General features: G+C 51.5%; 1 protein-coding gene across 1 annotated transcript in view; it reads right to left on the reverse strand.

The window, feature by feature from the left end:
- LOC147105457 (chloride anion exchanger-like) overlaps nt 1–19,287 on the reverse strand; it is a 152,403-nt gene that overhangs the window by 93,277 nt on the left and 39,839 nt on the right. Inside the window, exons 2-3 of the mRNA XM_086009823.1 lie at nt 7,731–7,930; nt 2,201–2,340 (exon numbers count right to left, since the gene is read on the reverse strand). Of these exons, the coding sequence (XP_085865949.1) occupies nt 2,201–2,340; nt 7,731–7,858 (268 nt within the window). The 5' untranslated portion in view covers nt 7,859–7,930. The remainder of the gene's footprint in view (nt 1–2,200; nt 2,341–7,730; nt 7,931–19,287) is intronic.

The following is a 19,287-nucleotide window of genomic DNA, read 5'->3' on the forward strand; positions in this document are numbered from 1 at the left end:
GGGAGGGGGAGGGTGGAGGTGAGGGGGAGGGGGTGGGGGTGGGGGGGAGGTGCGGGGGAGGAGGAGGGGTGGAGGTGAGGGGGAGGGGAAGGGGAGGGGAGGTGTGGGGGAGGGGGAGGGGAGGACAAGGGGACATAACCTTAAAATCAGAGCCTGGCCATTCGGGAGAGAAGTTAGGAAATACTTCTTCACACAAAGGGTGGTAGAAGTGTGGAACCCTCGCCCACAAAGAGCAGTAGATGCTAGCTCAATTAATCATTTTATATCTGAGATCGATAGAATTTTACTAGCCAAGGGTATAAAAGGGTAGGGAGCGAAAGGGTGGATGGAGTTCTGATACAGATACAGGCTGGGAATGTGTGGGGAGTGTACGGGGAGGCAGGGAATGTGTAGGGATTGTGCGGGGAGTGTATGGGGAGGCTGGGAGTGTGTGGGGATTGTGCGGGTAGGCTGGGAGTGTGTGGGGATTGTGCGGGGAGGCGGGGAGTGTGCGGGGCGTATGCGGGGAATGTGCAGTGAGTGTATGGGGAGTGTGTGGGGATTGTGTGGGGATTGTGCGGGGAGTGTGTGGGGATTGTGCGGGGAGTGTGTGGGGAGGCTGGGAGTGTGTGGGGATTGTGCAGGGAGTGTGCGGGGAATGTGCGGTGAGTGTGTGGGGAGGCTGGGAGTGTGTGGGGATTGTGCGGGGAGGCGGGGAGTGTGCGGGGCGTATGCGGGGAATGTGCGGTGAGTGTATGGGGAGTGTGTGGGGATTGTGTGGGGATTGTGCGGGGAGTGTGTGGGGATTGTGCGGGGAGTGTGTGGGGATTGTGCGGGGAGTGTGTGGGGATTGTGCGGCGAGTGTGTGGGGATTGTGTGGGGATTGTGCGGGGAGTGTGTGGGGATTGTGCGGGGAGTGTGTGGGGATTGTGCGGGGAGTGTGTGGGGATTGTGCGGGGAGTGTGTGGGGATTGTGCGGGGAGTGTGTGGGGATTGTGCGGGGAGTGTGTAGGGAGGCTGGAAGTGTGTGGGGATTGCGCAGGGAGCGTGCGGGGAATGTGCGGTGAGTGTACTCACGCTGCCATTAACAGCACCTTCAACAGAGAGGGGAGAAATCTGGCCAAGTAAAGCTCAAAATGTTAGCTGTAAAGAACTTTAGAAGAGCTTAATAATTGGGTTGATTTACATTGTTTAACTTAACTCTAAAATAAACATTAAACGGATAAAATTAGTTGGATATTAATAATTAAAGAGCCAGTACAGACCGATGGGCCAAATGGCCTCCTTCTGTGCTGTGTGATTCTCTGATTCTCTGAGCAACCCTAATTATAGGCTAGCTATAAATAACTCAGGAAGTTTCCTATCGGTTGATCTTTATTGGTGTCATCCCATACTCCATTGTTTGGTGTTTATTAGTGAAGACAAGATGATCTTCGACTCTGATACTGAAGAGATAACACCCAGAACAATCTGCGGGCCCTCCAAGGACATTGCCTATCCGTTTATGATGTAACTAAAACTAACAACATGTTGACAGGCGTGTTAACCCTTCATCATCACCTTTCTCACTGGGCTGGACACAGCAGACCTGGATCTTGACAACAAACTATGGGCCGGAATTTGCGGTCAGTGGCGAAGCAAAGGCATTCACTGCTGGCCCCGACGAAAGCTTCGCGCAAAGCTCTCGTGATCTCGGTGCCGAGAATTTTGGCTTTTCCGACGGGTAATTGAAATCAACGCAAGTTAATGGGGATTCCCAACAATGGCAACAAGTTGTCTAAGCAGCCAATCAAAAGATAGAGGGGGTGAAATTGGGTGCCTTTGTGCCTCCGGGGCACTAACGGGACGTAAATGGCTTTGCGACCGGGCGTGGCGCTGTCATCGACTCCCGCCATATTTGGTGGGAGTTTTGCGGCAGCGCTACGGCGTTGCGCCCCTCTTTCCTTCGCCCGGAGATCGTGACCTCATCGCTGTGCGCATCGCCCCGGTAGCGCCCGAACCCGAAATTGACTTCCGCCCCCTGTTTCGGCTCAGTGAATGACAGACCGCAACTTCAGGAATCCATGTGCTAAATCCTGAAGTTGTGGTCAGTTTCAACGGCGAAATGACGGCGAGCGCTGCCAGTTTGCTGTGATCAAGACCACAACTTCTGGGCCATTATTTTCTGTCACTATTTTTCTAGTGAATGAGTCATGTGGGGCTGATTGCCCCAGAGCAGTACCTTGTAGAACACAGACGAGCCCAGTGCTGACACCAGACACAATGTCGCTAACAAGCCATTCTTTCAGGTTATAGGCCGGCAGCCAAGATGCGACGGGAAGGAGTGTGAAAAAGATCTTCTTTGCCTTTGCAGTTGAACATCTGAAAGAGAGACAACCTCTTAGGTGAGCATGAACTGAAGTGTGCCACATTACTTGGTGTATATGTTATTAATACCAGTTCTAATCCTGTCACTGCATCTTCACTTTCAGAGTCTCCATCCCGAGTTATTTTTGTGGCAGTTCTTCAATTAATCAATTTTAAGTAAAGCTGCTTTACTGCAAGATGTTTTCACTTTCATGTTTGAGATGTGAACTGAGCAGCCAGGAGATCTGGACGCTGGTTATTATTTTTAACACAATTTTGTAGCTAAGGCAGTGAGGTAGCGGACAGGAAGGTTCTGTGTCCAGTGCCCGCTCTGTGCTGAGCGGGCAGCCTCAGCTGAGGAGCGCTTGCGGGCTACTGCCCTTGGTGGCCTCAGCTTCAATGTAAGGCCCATCCAGCAGGCCCCGTGAGCAGCCTGTGTGTGTGTGATAAACACAGGGAAAGCTGGAGACACTCAGCAGGTCAGGCAGCATCTGTGGAGAGAGAAACAGAGTTAACGTTTCAGGTCACTGACCTTTTGTCAGCACTGTGTGTGGTGTGTGTGTGTGTTGGGTGGGATGTGGGCTGTGATGGCCCTGACAGTTTAATAGTCTGACAACACTCGATCTCCTGCTGCCATGTGAAGGACGGACACTTAGGTTAGATACTGGAGGTGCCAGCAAGGAATAGAAATGGTCAAGAGAAGGCAGAAAATTAGCAGAAAAAAGCACAAGCTGCTAATTGCATTGTGCAAAACACCATTGGATTCCAATTCCTCCATTCATCCTTTGCACTTTCCGTTTTACTTTTTAAAATAAATATTTTATGCATTTGCATCTGTTTTATCAGCCAGTTTTATTTTCCAGCAGATTCTGATGTGTTTTAACCCATTCTTGCTGTTAAAATTCCAGTTCAATACCTTGAACTTATCTCCCAGGTGGCACAACCAGGGCACCTGCAGTGAGTTTTGATGTACACGTTTTCATATTATGGAGTATTTAAATGAATTCTCTCTCAGCCTATTATTAATAAAGAGATGAAGTCTCCTGAAGCTTTGACAGTGAGCAGCAGTGCCGGCCCAGCGATTGCACGGGACATTTATGGAGCTTTATTTTCACTCTGCTCTGAAAAGCATTTTTGAAATCTTTAGCAAACAATGTTGTGATTTCATGTTCTTCAGGCTCGACCGTGTTACTCGTCATACATGTCACATCTGTAACATCTGTTGCTATTTAACATATTGTCAGTGAGTAATAGTAACTTGTCACAGTCAGTCATCGACAAGAGCTGGCCTGTCATCGGCTGCAAGTTTGTGGCTAAGTGAACATCAAGTGCATGAAGTTTAGTCTCAGTGCGATACAGATTAACCAGTCCAGTATCACGACATGGTAAACTGTTACAGCAAAGTGTTCCCTCTTAATAATAATGATATTGCAATTCATTCCTGGCTATAACTGAGCAGGCGACAGTGGGTGAGTGCATGAATAGTCATTTCTTGCTGCATTACTGAAATGAGATGAAACAAGGGCCTCACGCCCGTTTCAGGTCTCATTCCCCAAGTTGGTGTCCCCTGAACTCAGGCTGCAGCAGGCCAGGATTGCCCTGGAGTCTCCTGGAGTTAATGATTAATCCCCGGGACCCTACTGTGAGCAAATCTGGGAGAAACATCATAGGGCAATAAAAATAGGACTTTTTAAAAAACTTTTCTTTCAACACTTTTGTTTAATAGTTATACCAGAGAACAGGCTGATTAACTGACAGTCAAGAATCACCCAATCGGGTAGCGAAGAGTCTGTTCGTTTTCCGATTCGCTGGGAAAGGCAGGGCACTGCCAGGATGGACAAGTCAGGGGACCAATGGTGAGAGTGTGGGGGCGGGGCACTGCCTCCCGAGCTCCTCCCTCGCTCACCCCCCCTCCCTCGCTCACCCCCCCCTCCCTCGCTCACCCCCCCTCCATCGCTCACCCCCCCTCCCTCACTCACCCCCCCTCCATCGCTCACCCCCCCTCCCTCGCTCACCCCCCTCCCTCGCTCACCCCCCTCCATCGCTCACCCCCCCTCCCTCGCTCAACCCCTCCCTTGCTCACCCCCCTCACTTGCTCACCCCCCCTCCCTCGCTCACCCCCCTCCCTCGCTCAGCCCCCTCCCTCGCTCACCCCCCCTCCCTTGCTCACCCCCCCTCGCTCACCCCCCTCCCTTGCTCACCCCCCCTCGCTCACCCCCCCCTCACTCACCCTCCTCCCTCGCTCACTAGTACGATAGCAAAATACTGCAGATGTTGGAAATCCGAAATAACAACAGAAAAAGCTGGAAAAACTCAGCAGGTCAGGCAACATCCGTGGAGAGAAATTTGAGTTGACGTTTCGGGTTGGACCCTTCTTCAAAACTGGAAAGAAAAGAAACTAGATCGAAGGCAGGGCTGCGATCGGACAAAAGAATAAAAGAAACAAAAGAAGTAAAAGAGATTAGAAGCTAGACGAGATGGTAATAGGCTGGGATTAGGTGTAAAGTGTACTGGCAGGGCAAAAGATAGCTGCCAGGTGTGAGAGAGAAACAAAAGGAAAGGGGGTGGGGGGGAAAGGAGTGGAACAAATACAAGAGAAAATGAAATGGGGGCCCAGCTTATGATCTGAAATTGTTGAACTCGATATTGAGTCCGGAAGGCTGCAGACTGCCTAATCGGAAGATGAGGTGCTGTTCCTCGAGTTTACGTTGAGCTTCCGTGGAACAATACAAGAGGCCAAGGACGGTGAGGTCCGAGTGGGAATGGAGCGGTGAATTAAAATGACAGGCGACCGGAAGCTCGGGGTCACCCTTACGGACTGAACGGAGGTGTTCCGCAAAGCGGTCACCCAATCTGCGTTTGGTCTCCCCAATGTAGAGGAGACCGCATCGTGAGCAGCGAATACAGTATACTAGATTGCGAGAAGTACAAGTAAATCGCTGTTTCACCTGGAAGGGGTGTTTGGGGCCCTGGACCAAACACCCCTTCCAGGTGAAACAGCGATTTACTTGTACTTCTCGCAATCTAGTATACTGTATTCGCTGCTCACGATGCAGTCTCCTCTACATTGGGGAGACCAAACGCAGATTGGGTGACCGCTTTGCGGAACACCTCCGTTCAGTCCGTAAGGGTGACCCCGAGCTTCCGGTCGCCTGTCATTTTAATTCACCGCTCCATTCCCACTCGGACCTCACCGTCCTTGGCCTCTTGTACTGTTCCACGGAAGCTCAACGTAAACTCGAGGAACAGCACCTCATCTTCCGATTAGGCAGTCTGCAGCCTTCCGGACTCAATATCGAGTTCAACAATTTCAGATCATAAGCTGGGCCCCCATTTCATTTTCTCTTGTATTTGTTCCACTCCTTTTCCCCCCCACCCCCTTTCCTTTTGTTTCTCTCTCACACCTGGCAGCTATCTTTTGCCCTGCCAGTACACTTTACACCTAATCCCAGCCTATTACCATCTCGTCTAGCTTCTAATCTCTTTTACTTCTTTTGTTTCTTTTATTCTTTTGTCCGATCGCAGCCCTGCCTTCGATCTAGTTTCTTTTCTTTCCAGTTTTGAAGAAGGGTCCAACCCGAAACGTCAACTCAAATTTCTCTCCACGGATGTTGCCTGACCTGCTGAGTTTTTCCAGCTTTTTCTGTTGTTATTCCCTCGCTCACCCTCCTCACTCACCCCCCTCACTCACCCCCCTCACTCATCCTTCCCTCGCTCACCCCCTCCCTCACCCCCTCCCTCCCGAACCCCCTCCCTCCCGATCCCTCTCTCTCCCGATCCCCCTCCTTCCCGATCCCTCTCCTTCCCGAACCCTCTCCCTCCCAATCCCTCTCTCTCCCGATCCCTCTCAATCCCGATCCCTCTCCCTCCCAATCCCTCTCCTTCCCGAACCCTCTCCCTCCCGATCCCCCTCCCTCCCGATCCCCCTCCCTCCTGATCCCCCTCCCTCCCGATCCCTTTCCCTCCCGAACCCCCTCCCTCCTGATCCCTCTCTCTCCCGATCCCTCCCTCCCGATCCCCCTCTCTCCCGAACCCCCTCCCTCCTGATCCCTCTCACTCCCAATCTCTCTCCCTCCTGATTCCCCTCTCCCCCGATCGCCCTCTCTCCCTCGATCCCTCTCCCTCCCGATCCCTCCCTCCCGATCCCTCTCCCTCCCGATCCCTCTCCCTCCCGATCCCTCTCCCTCCTGATTCCCCCTCCCCCCCGATCCCTCTCCCTCCCGATCCCCCTCCCTCCCGATCCCTCTCCCTCCCGAGCCCCCTCCCTCCTGATCACCCCCTCCCTCCCGATCCCTCTCTCTCCCGATTCCCCCTCTCCCTCCCGATCCCCCTCTCTCCCGATCCCTCTCTCTCCCGATCCCTCTCTCTCCAGATCCCTCTCTCTCCCGATCCCCCTCCCTCCCGATCCCTCTCCCTCCCGAGCCCCCTCCCCCCTGATCACCCCCTCCCTCCCGAGCCCCCTCCCCCCTGATCACCCCTCTCCCTCCCGATCCCTCTCTCTCCCGATCCCTCTCTCTCCCGATCCCTCTCCCTCCTGATCCCTCTCCCTCCCGATCCCTCTCTCTCCCGATCCCTCTCTCTCCCGATCCCTCTCCCTCCCGATCCCTCTCCCTCCCGACCCCTCTCTCTCCAGATCCCTCTCTCTCCCGATCCCTCTCTCCCCCGATCCCTCTTCCTCCCGATCCCTCTCCCTCCCGATTCCCCTTCCCTCCCGATTCCCCTTCCCTCCCGATCCCTCTCCCTCCCGATCCCTCTCCCTCCCGATCCCCCTCCCTCCCAATCCCTCTCCCTCCCGAGCCACCTCCCTCCTGATCACCCCCTCCCTCCCGATCCCTCTCTCTCCCGATCCCTCTCCCTCCCGATCCCTCTCTCTCCCGATCCCTCTCCCTCCCGATCCCTCTCCCTCCCGATTCCCCCTCTCCCAAGACCTGCCTGAGCTGCTGCCAGTAACACAGGGGCCCAGAATTGCAATGCAGCTTGTCAGCAAGTTGCCCGGGTAGGCCCAGCAGCTGTCTGCAGCTCACCGGTCTGATGTAAGTGTGGCCTGAGGCCCAATGTCGAGTGGGCCCTGGGCCTACCCATTGCACTGCAGGGATTGTTCCCTGTGCCCAGCCCAGGCTGCTGAGAACCAAGTTCTAGGCCTTTATACGAGTAATTGGAGACATGACGTGAGGCGACTGCAGCAGGCTCGGGAGGAACAGGTGACTGTGGACCTCTGGTTCCCAAAGCTCTCCACCACTGGGGTTTCCTCGCCTCATGTCTGGGTCTGTTTAGACTCACTGATAGATGGACCTTGGTCTTTTGTCATTTAGCAATTGCTCTGCTCTTGTGTAAGCAGTGGAAAGTGATGTAGGATTGGATTGTTCCTGGTTGAACCCTTTGTTTAGTTATCTCACATCACTTACCTGAAATAGATCCTCAGGTGATCCCAGGCCGTTTTGTGATACCTGGTCACCTGCTGATTTTGATCTTTAAAGCTGAGTTCAGAGTAGGCCGGCCGGGTCACGATGTAATGCTGGCTTCCAGAATGCATGGTGGCTGTGACTTTTGACCTGCGACAGGTTAGCTCTCAGCAAGATCCTGTTCACCACCTCCAATTGACCTACTAGAAAGTGAGTTACTGGGTGAGGGAACAACTCAACAACAGATGGGAAAGAACTATTCCTATCAACAGGAAATCTCAATCCTTAATAAATGTGTAACTGTGAAATACAGAATTGATTCATGAGCAGATAATGCAAGGGTGGTCATCACCAGTCAATTCTGAAGGTCATTCTTGTGGTTTCAATGATTGAATATTGTTCAACAGCACTCGATGATTTAATCTCTCTTCCAATCTTCCAAAACAGTTGAATTGTAAACTATTTATTATCCAATTCGAACCACTAAAGATACGGAGGATCCTGTTCTAATCATTACAAATTGTTTAGACAGTCTCTCACCCATCTCCAGAACTAAACTGGAAACGCTTTCAGTAAAAGTGAGAAATTGATAGGACCAATTCAGCCTAACCCACAGTCTGAGGTTCTCCCGGTTACAGTCATAGAGTCATAGAGTTTTACAGCACAGAAAGAGGCCCTTCGGCCCATCGTGTCTGCGCCGCCCATCCATCCCTGTCCAGTCTAATCCCATTTTCCAGCATTTGGTCCATAGCCTTGTATGCAATGGCATTTCAAGTGCTCATCCAAATGCTTCTTGAATGTTGTGAGGGTTCCTGCCTCTACCACCCTTTCAGGCATTGAGTTCCACATTCCAACCACCCTCTGGGTGAAAAAGTTCCTCCTCAAATCCCCTCTAAATCTCCTGCCCCTTACCCTGAATCTATGCCCCCTTGTTATTGACCCCCCTACTAAGGGGAAAAGTTCCTCTTTGTCTACCCTATCTATGCCCCTCATCATTTTGTACACCTCAATCAGGTCCCCCCTCAGCCTTCTTTGCTCCAAGGAAAACAACCCCAGCCTGTCCAGCCTCTCTTCATAGCTGAGGCGCTCCATCCCAGGTAACATCCTGGTGAATCTTCTCTGCACCCTCTCCAAAGCAATCACATCCTTCCTATAGTGAGGCGACCAGAACTGCACACAGTACTCCAGCTGTGGCCTCACCAGCGTTTTGTACAGTTCCATCATAACCTCCCTGCTCTTATATTCTATGCCTCGGCTAATGAAGGCAAGTATCCCATATGCCTTTTTAACCACCTTATCTACCTGTTCCGCTGCCTTCAGGGATCTATGTACATGTACACCAAGGTCCCTCTGACCCTCTGTACTTCCTAGGGTCCTACCACTCATTGTGTATTCCCTTGCCTTATTTGTCCGTCCAAAATGCATCACCTCGCACTTTTCAGGGTTAAATTCCATTTGCCACTTTTCCGCCCATCTGACCAACCCGTTTATATCGTCCTGTAGCCTGAGGCTTTCCTCCTCACAATTTACCACCCCACCAATTTTCGTGTCATCTGCGAACTTACTGATCATACCTTTTACATTCTCATCCAAATCATTTATGTAGATCACAAACAACAAGGGACCCAGCACCGATCCCTGAGGTACCCCACTGGACACAGGCTTCCAGTCACAAAAGCAACCTTCGACCATCACCCTCTGCCTCCTGCCACTCAGCCAGTTTAGGATCCAACGCGCCAAGGCACCCTGGATCCCATGGGCTCTTACCTTCTTGACCAGTCTCCTATGCGGGACTTTGTCAAAAGCTTTACTGAAGTCCATGTAAACCACATCCACAGCATTTCCCTCATCCACCCCCCTAGTCACCCCCTCGAAAAATTCAATCAGATTTGTCAGACATGATTTACCCTTGACAAAGCCATGCTGACTATCCCCGATTAATCCTTGCCTCTCCAAGTGGAGACTAATTTTGTCCCTCAGAATTTTTTCCAATAATTTCCCTACCACAGATGTTAGGCTCACTGGCCTGTAATTCCCTGGTTTATCCCTGCTACCCTTCTTGAATAATGGTACTACGTTAGCTGTTCTCCAGTCCTCTGGTACATCCCCTGTGGCCAGAGAGGTTCTGAAAATTTGTGTCAGAGCCCCTGCAATCTCCTCCTTTGCCTCCCACAGCAGCCTGGGATACATCTCGTCTGGGCCTGGGGATTTATCCACTTTTTGGCCTGCTAAAACCGCTAGCACCTCCTCCCTCTCGATGCTAATATGTTCAAGTATGTCACAGCCCCCTTGCCCGATTTCTATGTCTGCATCGTCTTTCTCCATAGTGAACACAGATGCAAAAAATTCATTTAAAACCCCGCCTACATCATCTGGCTCTACACACAGATTGCCACTTTGGTCCCTAATGGGCCCTACCCTTTCCCTGGTTATCCTCTTGCCCTTAATATACTTATAAAACATCTTAGGATTTTCCTTTATTTTGCTCGCCAGTGTTATTTCATGGCCCCTCCTCGCCCTCCTAATTTCTTTTTTAAGTATGCCCCTGCATTTTTTATACTCCTCTAGGGCTTCTTCCGTCTTTAGTCTTTTGTAACTGCCAAAAGCCCCCCTTTTATTTCTAATGCATTTTTGTATATCCCTTGTCATCCAAGGTTCCCTTTGCTTGTTGGTCCCACCCTTGACCTTTACAGGAACATGTTGGCGTTGTACTCTCTCTATTTCCCTTCTGAAAGTCTCCCACTGTTTTGATGCGGATTTTCCTATAAGTAGCTGCTCCCAGTCCAATTTGGCCAGATCCTGCTGGTTATTCCGGGGATCTGAGCAGGAGATCCGCCCCATGGATTTGAAGCTTGAAGCGTGGAGCGAAGGGAAAGATTTAACTCCCTTTGACCAGATACAGAGTCAGAATGGCCTGAAGTACCTTTGGTAAATGACTGCACAGGTTGTAAAGCTGGGTCACTGCTTGAAGTGAGGTTACTCTTTGAATTCTGTGGCTCCATGAGGGAGCACATTGAAGATGGGATGAAGACCAGCACTGGATTTTATTTCTTTTTGTGATGATATTTAGGGACAAGGGTTAGCTGATCTTTCATTTCACATCTGTGTTCCACATTTTCTGCACATTAAAAAATAAAGTTTTCGACCACAACATTACTTGAGTGCAATGCAGCACCACACAACGAGAGCAAGCTGTGAGCACATTTTGAAGGATGTTAGAAAAGATGTTTTAATAGAAGTGAATATAGATTTACACTGGCTATTCTCCTTTGGGTTTGGTTCAGGATACTGGGCATTAATAAAGAAGTTAGAAACAAACTAAACTTGAAGAAGAAGGTGTTTGGGCCCTATGGTATGATAAGAATCTGAGAAAATAAAGAAAGATAAGGGCAGCAAAGAGGGAGAATGAGGAGAGACTCTCAAAAAAATAGAGTACAACGGTAAAAAGAGAATTGATAAATGAGAGGTAGGACTCCTGAAAGGAGAGAAGCGTGAGCTACGAGAGGATAGTGAGCCGGGATAGTGAGTCGGGATAGACGGGATAGTCTGGATAGTGAGTCGGGAAAGTCGGAATAGTGAGTCGGGGTAGTGAGTCGGGATAGTGAGTCGGGATAGACGGAATAGTCGGGATAATGAGTCGGGGTAGTGAGTCGGGATAGTGAGTCGGGATAGTGAGTCGGAATAGTGAGTCGGGATAGTCTGGATAGTGAGTCGGGAAAGTCGGAATAGTGAGTCGGGGTAGTGAGTCGGGATAGTGAGTTGGAATAGTGAGTCGGGAAAGTCGGAATAGTCTGGATAGTGAGTCGGGAAAGTCGGAATAGTGAGTCGGGGTAGTGAGTCGGGATAGTGAGTCGGGATAGTGAGTCGGGAAAGTCGGAATAGTGAGTCGGGGTAGTGAGTCGGGATAGTGAGTCGGGATAGTGAGTCGGGAAAGTCGGAATAGTCTGGATAGTGAGTCGGGAAAGTCGGAATAGTGAGTCGGGGTAGTGAGTCGGGATAGTGAGTCGGGAAAGTCGGAATAGTCGAGATAGTGAGTCGGGATAGTGAGTCTGGATAGTGAGTCAGGATAGTGAGTCAGGATAGCCGGGATAGTGAGTCGGGATAGTGAGTCGGGATAGTGAGGCGGGATAGTAAGGCGGGATAGTTGGGACAGTGAGTTGGGATATTGAGTCGGGATAGTCGGGATAGTGAGTCGGGATAGTGAGTCGGGATAGTGATTCGGGATAGTGAGTCGAGCTAGTCGGGAGAGTGAGGCGGGATAGTCAGGATAGTAAGTCGGGATAGTCGGGATAGTGAATTGGGATATTGAGTCGGGATAGTGAGGCGGGATAGTCGGGATAGTAAGTCGGGATAGTGAGTCGGGATAGTGAGTCGGGGTAGTGAGTCGGGGTAGTGAGTCGGGGTAGCGAGTCGGGATAGCGAGTCAGGATAGCGAGTCGGGATAGCGATTCGGGATAGCGAGTCGGGATAGTGATTCGGGAGAGGTTAAACAGTAATCGGCTGGGATATTAAATAGTTTTTACGGAAGAGAAGGGTATTGGGGAGCAGGGAAATTTTGAATTGGTTAATCATGAGATCAGAGATAGTATAATTAATGAATGGAAAGTATTAGAGTGGTTAGTTAAGCTAAAGGAGGACAAAGCGCTGGAACCTGATGGGATCCATCCAAGGATGCTGAGGGAAATGGGGGAGAAACAGCAGGGACATGGGAAATTATAATTCAGGCTGTACTGAGTGTGGCTGTGTGCTGAAAGAGTGGTCAATGTCGGACACAAAGTCAGACTGAGCTTACCCACGTAATCACTGCCAGTTATCTCAATATCTATGGGAATTTTGGAATCTTTATTTAAAGATGAATTTACTAAATATCCAGGTGGAGGAAAAACAATTAGAAGCAGCCGATAGAGATTTCAGAAAGAACAAAGCTGATGGTGTTCTTTGAGGAGGCGACAGGTATGCTGGCTGGAAGAATGCAGTAGGTGTGGTTCTGGGGAATTGCACTGGTTCTGGGGAATGCAGTGGTTCTGGGGAATGCACGGGTTCTGGGGATTGCACTGGTTCTGGGGATTGCACTGGTTCTGGGGAAAGCAGTGGTTCTGGGGAATGAAGTGGTTCTGGGGATTGCACTGGTTCTGGGAATTGCACTGGTTCTGGGGAATGCAGTGGTTCTGGGGATTGCACTGGTTCTGGGGATTACACTGGTTCTGGGAATTGCACTGGTTCTGGGGAATGCATTGGTTCTGGGGGTTGCACTGGTTCTGGGCAATGCAGTGGTTCTGGGGATTGCAGTGGTTCTGGGGATTGCAGTGGTTCTGGGGAATGCACTGGTTCTGGGGAATGCACTGGTTCTGGGGAATGCACTGGTTCTGGGGATTGCACTGGTTCTGGGCAATGCAGTGGTTCTGGGGATTGCAGTGGTTCTGGGGATTGCAGTGGTTCTGGGGATTGCAGTGGTTCTGGGGAATGCACTGGTTCTGGGGAATGCACTGGTTCTGGGGGTTGCACTGGTTCTGGGCAATGCAGTGGTTCTGGGGATTGCAGTGGTTCTGGGGAATGCAGTGGTTCTGGGGAATGCACTGGTTCGGGGGATTGCACTGGTTCTGGGGATTACACTGGTTCTGGGGAATGCACTGGTTCTGGGGAATACACTGGTTCTGGGGATTGCACTGGTTCTGGGGAATGCAGTGGTTCTGGGGAATGCAGTGGTTCTGGGGAATGCAGTGGTTCTGGGGACTGCAGTGGTTCTGGGGATTAAAGTGGTTCTGGGATTGAAGTGGTTCTGGGGAATGCACTGGTTCTGGGGAATGCAGTGGTTCTGGAGAATGCAGTGGTTCTGGGGAATGCACGGGTTCTGGGGATTGCACTGATTCTGGGGATTGCACTGGTTCTGGGGAATGCAGTGGTTCTGGGGGATGCAGTGGTTCTGGGGATTGAAGTGGTTCTGGGGGATGCAGTGGTTCTGGGGATTGAAGTGGTTCTGGGGAATGCAGTGGTTCTGGGGAATGCAGTGGTTCTGGAGAATGCAGTGGTTCTGGGGAATGCACGGGTTCTGGGGATTGCACTGATTCCGGGGATTGCACTGGTTCTGGGGAATGCAGTTGTTCTGGGGAATGCAGTGGTTCTGGGGAATGCACGGGTTCTGGGGAATGCAGTGGTTCTGGGGGATGCAGTGGTTCTGGGGAATGCAGTGGTTCTGGGGAATGCAGTGGTTCTGGGGAATGCAGTGGTTCTGGGGATTGAAGTGGTTCTGAGGAATGCAGTGGTTCTGGGGAATGCAGTGGTTCTGGGGAATGCAGTGGTTCTGGGGAATGCAGTGGTTCTGGGGATTGAAGTGGTTCTGAGGAATGCAGTGGTTCTGGGGAATGCAGTGGTTCTGGGGATTGAAGTGGTTCTGGGGAATGCAGTGGTTCTGGGGAATGCAGTGGTTCTGGAGAATGCAGTGGTTCTGGGGAATGCACGGGTTCTGGGGATTGCACTGATTCCGGGGATTGCACTGGTTCTGGGGAATGCAGTTGTTCTGGGGAATGCAGTGGTTCTGGGGAATGCACGGGTTCTGGGGAATGCAGTGGTTCTGGGGGATGCAGTGGTTCTGGGGAATGCAGTGGTTCTGGGGAATGCAGTGGTTCTGGGGAATGCAGTGGTTCTGGGGAATGCAGTGTTTCTGGGGATTGAAGTGGTTCTGAGGAATGCAGTGGTTCTGGGGAATGCAGTGGTTCTGGGGAATGCAGTGGTTCTGGGGAATGCAGTGGTTCTGGGGAATGCACTGGTTCGGGGGATTGCACTGGTTCTGGGGATTACACTGGTTCTGGGGAATGCACTGGTTCTGGGGAATACACTGGTTCTGGGGATTGCACTGGTTCTGGGGAATGCAGTGGTTCTGGGGAATGCAGTGGTTCTGGGGAATGCAGTGGTTCTGGGGACTGCAGTGGTTCTGGGGATTAAAGTGGTTCTGGGATTGAAGTGGTTCTGGGGAATGCACTGGTTCTGGGGAATGCAGTGGTTCTGGGGAATGCAGTGGTTCTGGAGAATGCAGTGGTTCTGGGGAATGCACGGGTTCTGGGGATTGCACTGATTCTGGGGATTGCACTGGTTCTGGGGAATGCAGTGGTTCTGGGGGATGCAGTGGTTCTGGGGATTGAAGTGGTTCTGGGGAATGCAGTGGTTCTGGGGATTGAAGTGGTTCTGGGGAATGCAGTGGTTCTGGGGAATGCAGTGGTTCTGGAGAATGCAGTGGTTCTGGGGAATGCACGGGTTCTGGGGATTGCACTGATTCCGGGGATTGCACTGGTTCTGGGGAATGCAGTTGTTCTGGGGAATGCAGTGGTTCTGGGGAATGCACGGGTTCTGGGGAATGCAGTGGTTCTGGGGGATGCAGTGGTTCTGGGGAATGCAGTGGTTCTGGGGAATGCAGTGGTTCTGGGGAATGCAGTGTTTCTGGGGATTGAAGTGGTTCTGAGGAATGCAGTGGTTCTGGGGAATGCAGTGGTTCTGGGGAATGCAGTGGTTCTGGGGAATGCAGTGGTTCTGGGGATTGAAGTGGTTCTGAGGAATGCAGTGGTTCTGGGGAATGCAGTGGTTCTGGGGAATGCAGTGTTTCTGGGGATTGCACAGGTTCTGGGGAATGCAGTGGTTCTGGGGAATGCAGTGGTTCTGGGGAATGCAGTGGTTCTGGGGATTTGAAGTGATTCTGGGGAATGAAGTGGTTCTGGGGAATGCAGTGGTTCTGGGGAATGCAGTGGTTCTGGGGAATGCAGTGGTCCTGGGGAATGCAGTGGTTCTGGGGATTTGAAGTGATTCTGGGGAATGCAGTGGTTCTGGAGAATGCAGTGGTTCTGGGGAATGCAGTGGTTCTAGGATTGAAGTGGTTCTGGGGAATGCAGTGGTTCTGGGGATTTGAAGTGATTCTGGGGATTGAAGTGGTTCTGGGGAATGCAGTGGTCCTGGGGAATGCAGTGGTCCTGGGGAATGCAGTGTTTCTGGGGATTGCACAGGTTCTGGGGAATGCAGTGGTTCTGGGGAATGCAGTGGTTCTGGGGAATGCAGTGGTTCTGGGGATTTGAAGTGATTCTGGGAAATGCAGTGGTTCTGGGGATTGAAGTGGTTCTGGGGATTGCACTGGTTTTGGGGATTACACTGGTTCTGGGGAATGCAGTGGGTGTGGTGTACAGAGATTTTGGAAAGCCTTTGAGAAGTTATAACATGCAAGGTACTGAGTTTGGATGATCAGCCATGATCTCATTGAATGGTGGAGCAGGCTCGAGGGGCCGAATGGCCTACTCCTGCTCCTATCTTCTATGTTTCTATGTTTCTATATTCAATGGGAGTGCCCCAAGAGGGAGGGGGAGCGCTTCCAGTAGCCCCGCCCCCTGCTTGGGGCGCTACCATTGAATTTCAGGCATGGGGGTGCTAACTTTTTCAGGGCGCTAAAAGTAGTGCCCTGGCAAAGTTAGTGCCCTAAAGGGGGTGCGAGCCAATTTCCCCCCCGAGGTGTCTGTAAATAGGAGGAGGATAGTAAATTCTATTAAAAGCTGGTTAGAAGAGAGGAAGCAATGAGTCAGAGTTTTTAGGGTAGTTGGAAGTGGGTAGTGGTGCCCCAGAGGCCTCAGTGTCCAGGCCACTTCTGTTCACCGTCTATATCAAGGATTTGGATATACACCTAGCGGGAGTGGTGTCCAAATTTACAGAGGATACTAAAATAGGAGGCATAGTAAATAATACTGAGGACCAAGGTTCCCTCGAATTTTTTTTGGCGCCGCGCGGCCCCTATAAGGAGCTGATATACCGTGCTTATGTGGTTTTTACATTGAAAAGCTGACACACTGGCAGTGCAGTATCCGTGGAGCGCCGCGCGGTATCCGTGGAACATTGTGTGGTATCCGTGGAGCATTGTGTGGTATCCGTGGAGTGCTGCGCAGTATCCTTGGAGCGCCGTGCGGTATCCGTGGAGCATCGTGCGGTATCCATGGTGCGCTGTGCAGTATCCTTGGAGTGCCGTGTGGTATCTGTGGAGCATTGTGCGGTATCCGTGGAGCGCCGTGCGGTATTTGTGGAGCGCCGTGCGGTATCCGTGGAGCATTGTGCGGTATCCATGGTGCGCTGTGCGGTATCTGTGGAGTGCCGTGTGGTATCTGTGGAGCATTGTGCGGTATCCGTGGAGCGCTGTGCGGTATTTGTGGAGCGCCGTGCGGTATCCGTGGAGCATTGTGCGGTATCCGTGGAGCGCTGTGCAGTATTTGTGGAGCGCCGTGCGGTATCCGTGGAGCATTGTGCGGTATCCGTGGAGCGCCGTGCGGTATTTGTGGAGCGCCGTGCGGTATCCGTGGAGCATTGTGCGGTATCCGTGGAGCGCTGCGCGGTATCCGTGGAGCGCCGTGCGGCCGCGGCCGTACAGCTTACAGGCAACATTGCTGAGGACCAAAGGAAACTGTAATGGGGTATCGTTAAGATGGGCAAAAAGTGGCAGATGGAATTCAATTTCAGTAAATGCGAGGTGATACACTTCGGTTAAAAAAATAAAAGCATTAATTGTACTTAAATTGTGTACGGTTTTTTATGTTGCTGGGCTAATAATCCCGAGAACGTGTTTCCAAATCCCACCATTGGCAGTTTGAGAATTTGAATTCAGTGGAGAGGTAACGGTGAGTGGATAGAAACATTGCAGTTAGAGCACCGTTACAGTGGGAGCACTGGGTGCAGTTAGAGCACTGTTACAGTGAGAGCACTGGATGCAGTTAGAGCACTGTTACAGTGGGAGCACTGGATGCAGTTAGAGCACTGTTACAGTGGGAGCACTGGATGCAGTTAGAGCACTGTTACAGTGGGAGCACTGGATGCAGTTAGAGCACTGTTACAGTGGGAGCACTGGGTGCAGTTAGAGCACTGTTACAGTGGGAGCACTGGGTGCAGTTAGAGCACTGTTACAGTGGGAGCACTGGATGCAGTTAGAGCACTGTTACAATGGGAGCACTGGATGCAGTTAGAGCACTGTTACAATGGGAGCACTGGATGCAGTTAGAGCACCGTTACAGTGGGAGCACTGGGTGCAGTTAGAGCACTGTTACAGTGGGAGCACTGGGTGCAGTTAGAGCACTGTTACAGTAGGAGCACTGGATGCAGTTAGAGCACTGTTGCAGTGGGAGCACTAGGTGCAGTTAGAGCACTGTTGCAGTGGGAGCACTGGGTATAGTTAGAGCACTGTTACAGTGGGAGCACTGGATGCAGTTAGAGCACTGGATGCAGTTAGAGCACTGGGTGCAGTTAGAGCACTGTTGCAGTGGGAGAACTGGGTGCAGTTAGAGCACTGTTACAGTGGGAGCACTGGGTACAGTTAGAGCACTGTTACAGTGGGAGCACTGGGTGCAGTTAGAGCACTGTTACAGTGGGAGCACTGGGTACAGTTAGAGCACTGTTACAGTGGGAGCACTGGGTGCAGTTAGAGCACTGTTACAGTGGGAGCACTGGGTATAGTTAGAGCACTGTTACAGTGTGAGCACTGGGTATAGTTAGAGCAATGTTACAGTGGGAGCACTGGGTATAGTTAGAGCACTGTTGCAGTGGGAGCACTGGGTGTAGTTAGAGCACTGTTACAGTGGGAGCACTGGGTACAGTTAGAGCACTGTTGCAGTGGGAGCACAGGGTAAAGTTAGAGCATTGTTACAGTGGGAGGACTGGGTGCAGTTAGAGCTCTGTTACATTGGGAGCACTGGGTGCAGTTAGAGCACTGTTACAGTGAGAGCACTGGGTGCAGTTAGAGCACTGTTACAGTGGGAGCACTGGGTGTAGTTAGAGCACTGTTACAGTGGGAGCACTGGGTACAGTTGGAGCACTGTTACAGTGGGAGCACTGGGTGCAGTTAGAGCACTGTTACAGTGGGAGCACTGGGTACAGTTAGAGCACTGTTACAGTGGGAGCACTGGGTACAGTTAGAGCACTGTTACAGTGGGAGCACTGGGTGCAGTTAGAGCACTGTTACAGTGGGAGCACTGGGTGCAGTTAGAGCACTGTTACAGTGGGAGCACTGGGTATAGTTAGAGCACTGTTACAGTGGGAGCACTGGGTGTAGTTAGAGCACTGTTACAGTGGGAGCACTGGGTGCAGTTAGAGCACTGTTACAGTGGGAGCACTGGGTATTGTTAGAGCACTGTTACAGTGGGAGCACTGAGTGCAGTTAGAGCACTGTTGCAGTGGGAGCACAGGATGCAGTTAGAGCACTGTTGCAGTGGGAGCACTGGGTTGAGTTAGAGCACTGTTACAGTGGGAGCACTGGGTGCAGTTAGAGGACTGTTACAGTGGGAGCACTGGGTGTAGTTAGAGCACTGTTACAGTGGGAGCACTGGGTGCAGATGACTGTTACAGTCGGAGCACTGGGTGTAGTTAGAGCACTGTTACAGTGGGAGCACTGGGTGCAGTTAGGGCACTGTTACAGTGGGAGCACTGGGTGTAGTTAGAGCACTGTTACAGTGGGAGCACTGGGTGCAGTTAGGGCACTGTTACAGTGGGAGCACTGGGTACAGTTAGAGCACTGTTACAGTGGGAGCACTGGGTGCAGCTATAGCAGTGT

Source organism: Somniosus microcephalus, chromosome 17 (assembly GCF_052327205.1).
Source record: "Somniosus microcephalus isolate GS21.2 chromosome 17, FLI_Smic_1.0, whole genome shotgun sequence".
In the NCBI taxonomy this organism is placed as follows: domain Eukaryota; kingdom Metazoa; phylum Chordata; class Chondrichthyes; order Squaliformes; family Somniosidae; genus Somniosus; species Somniosus microcephalus.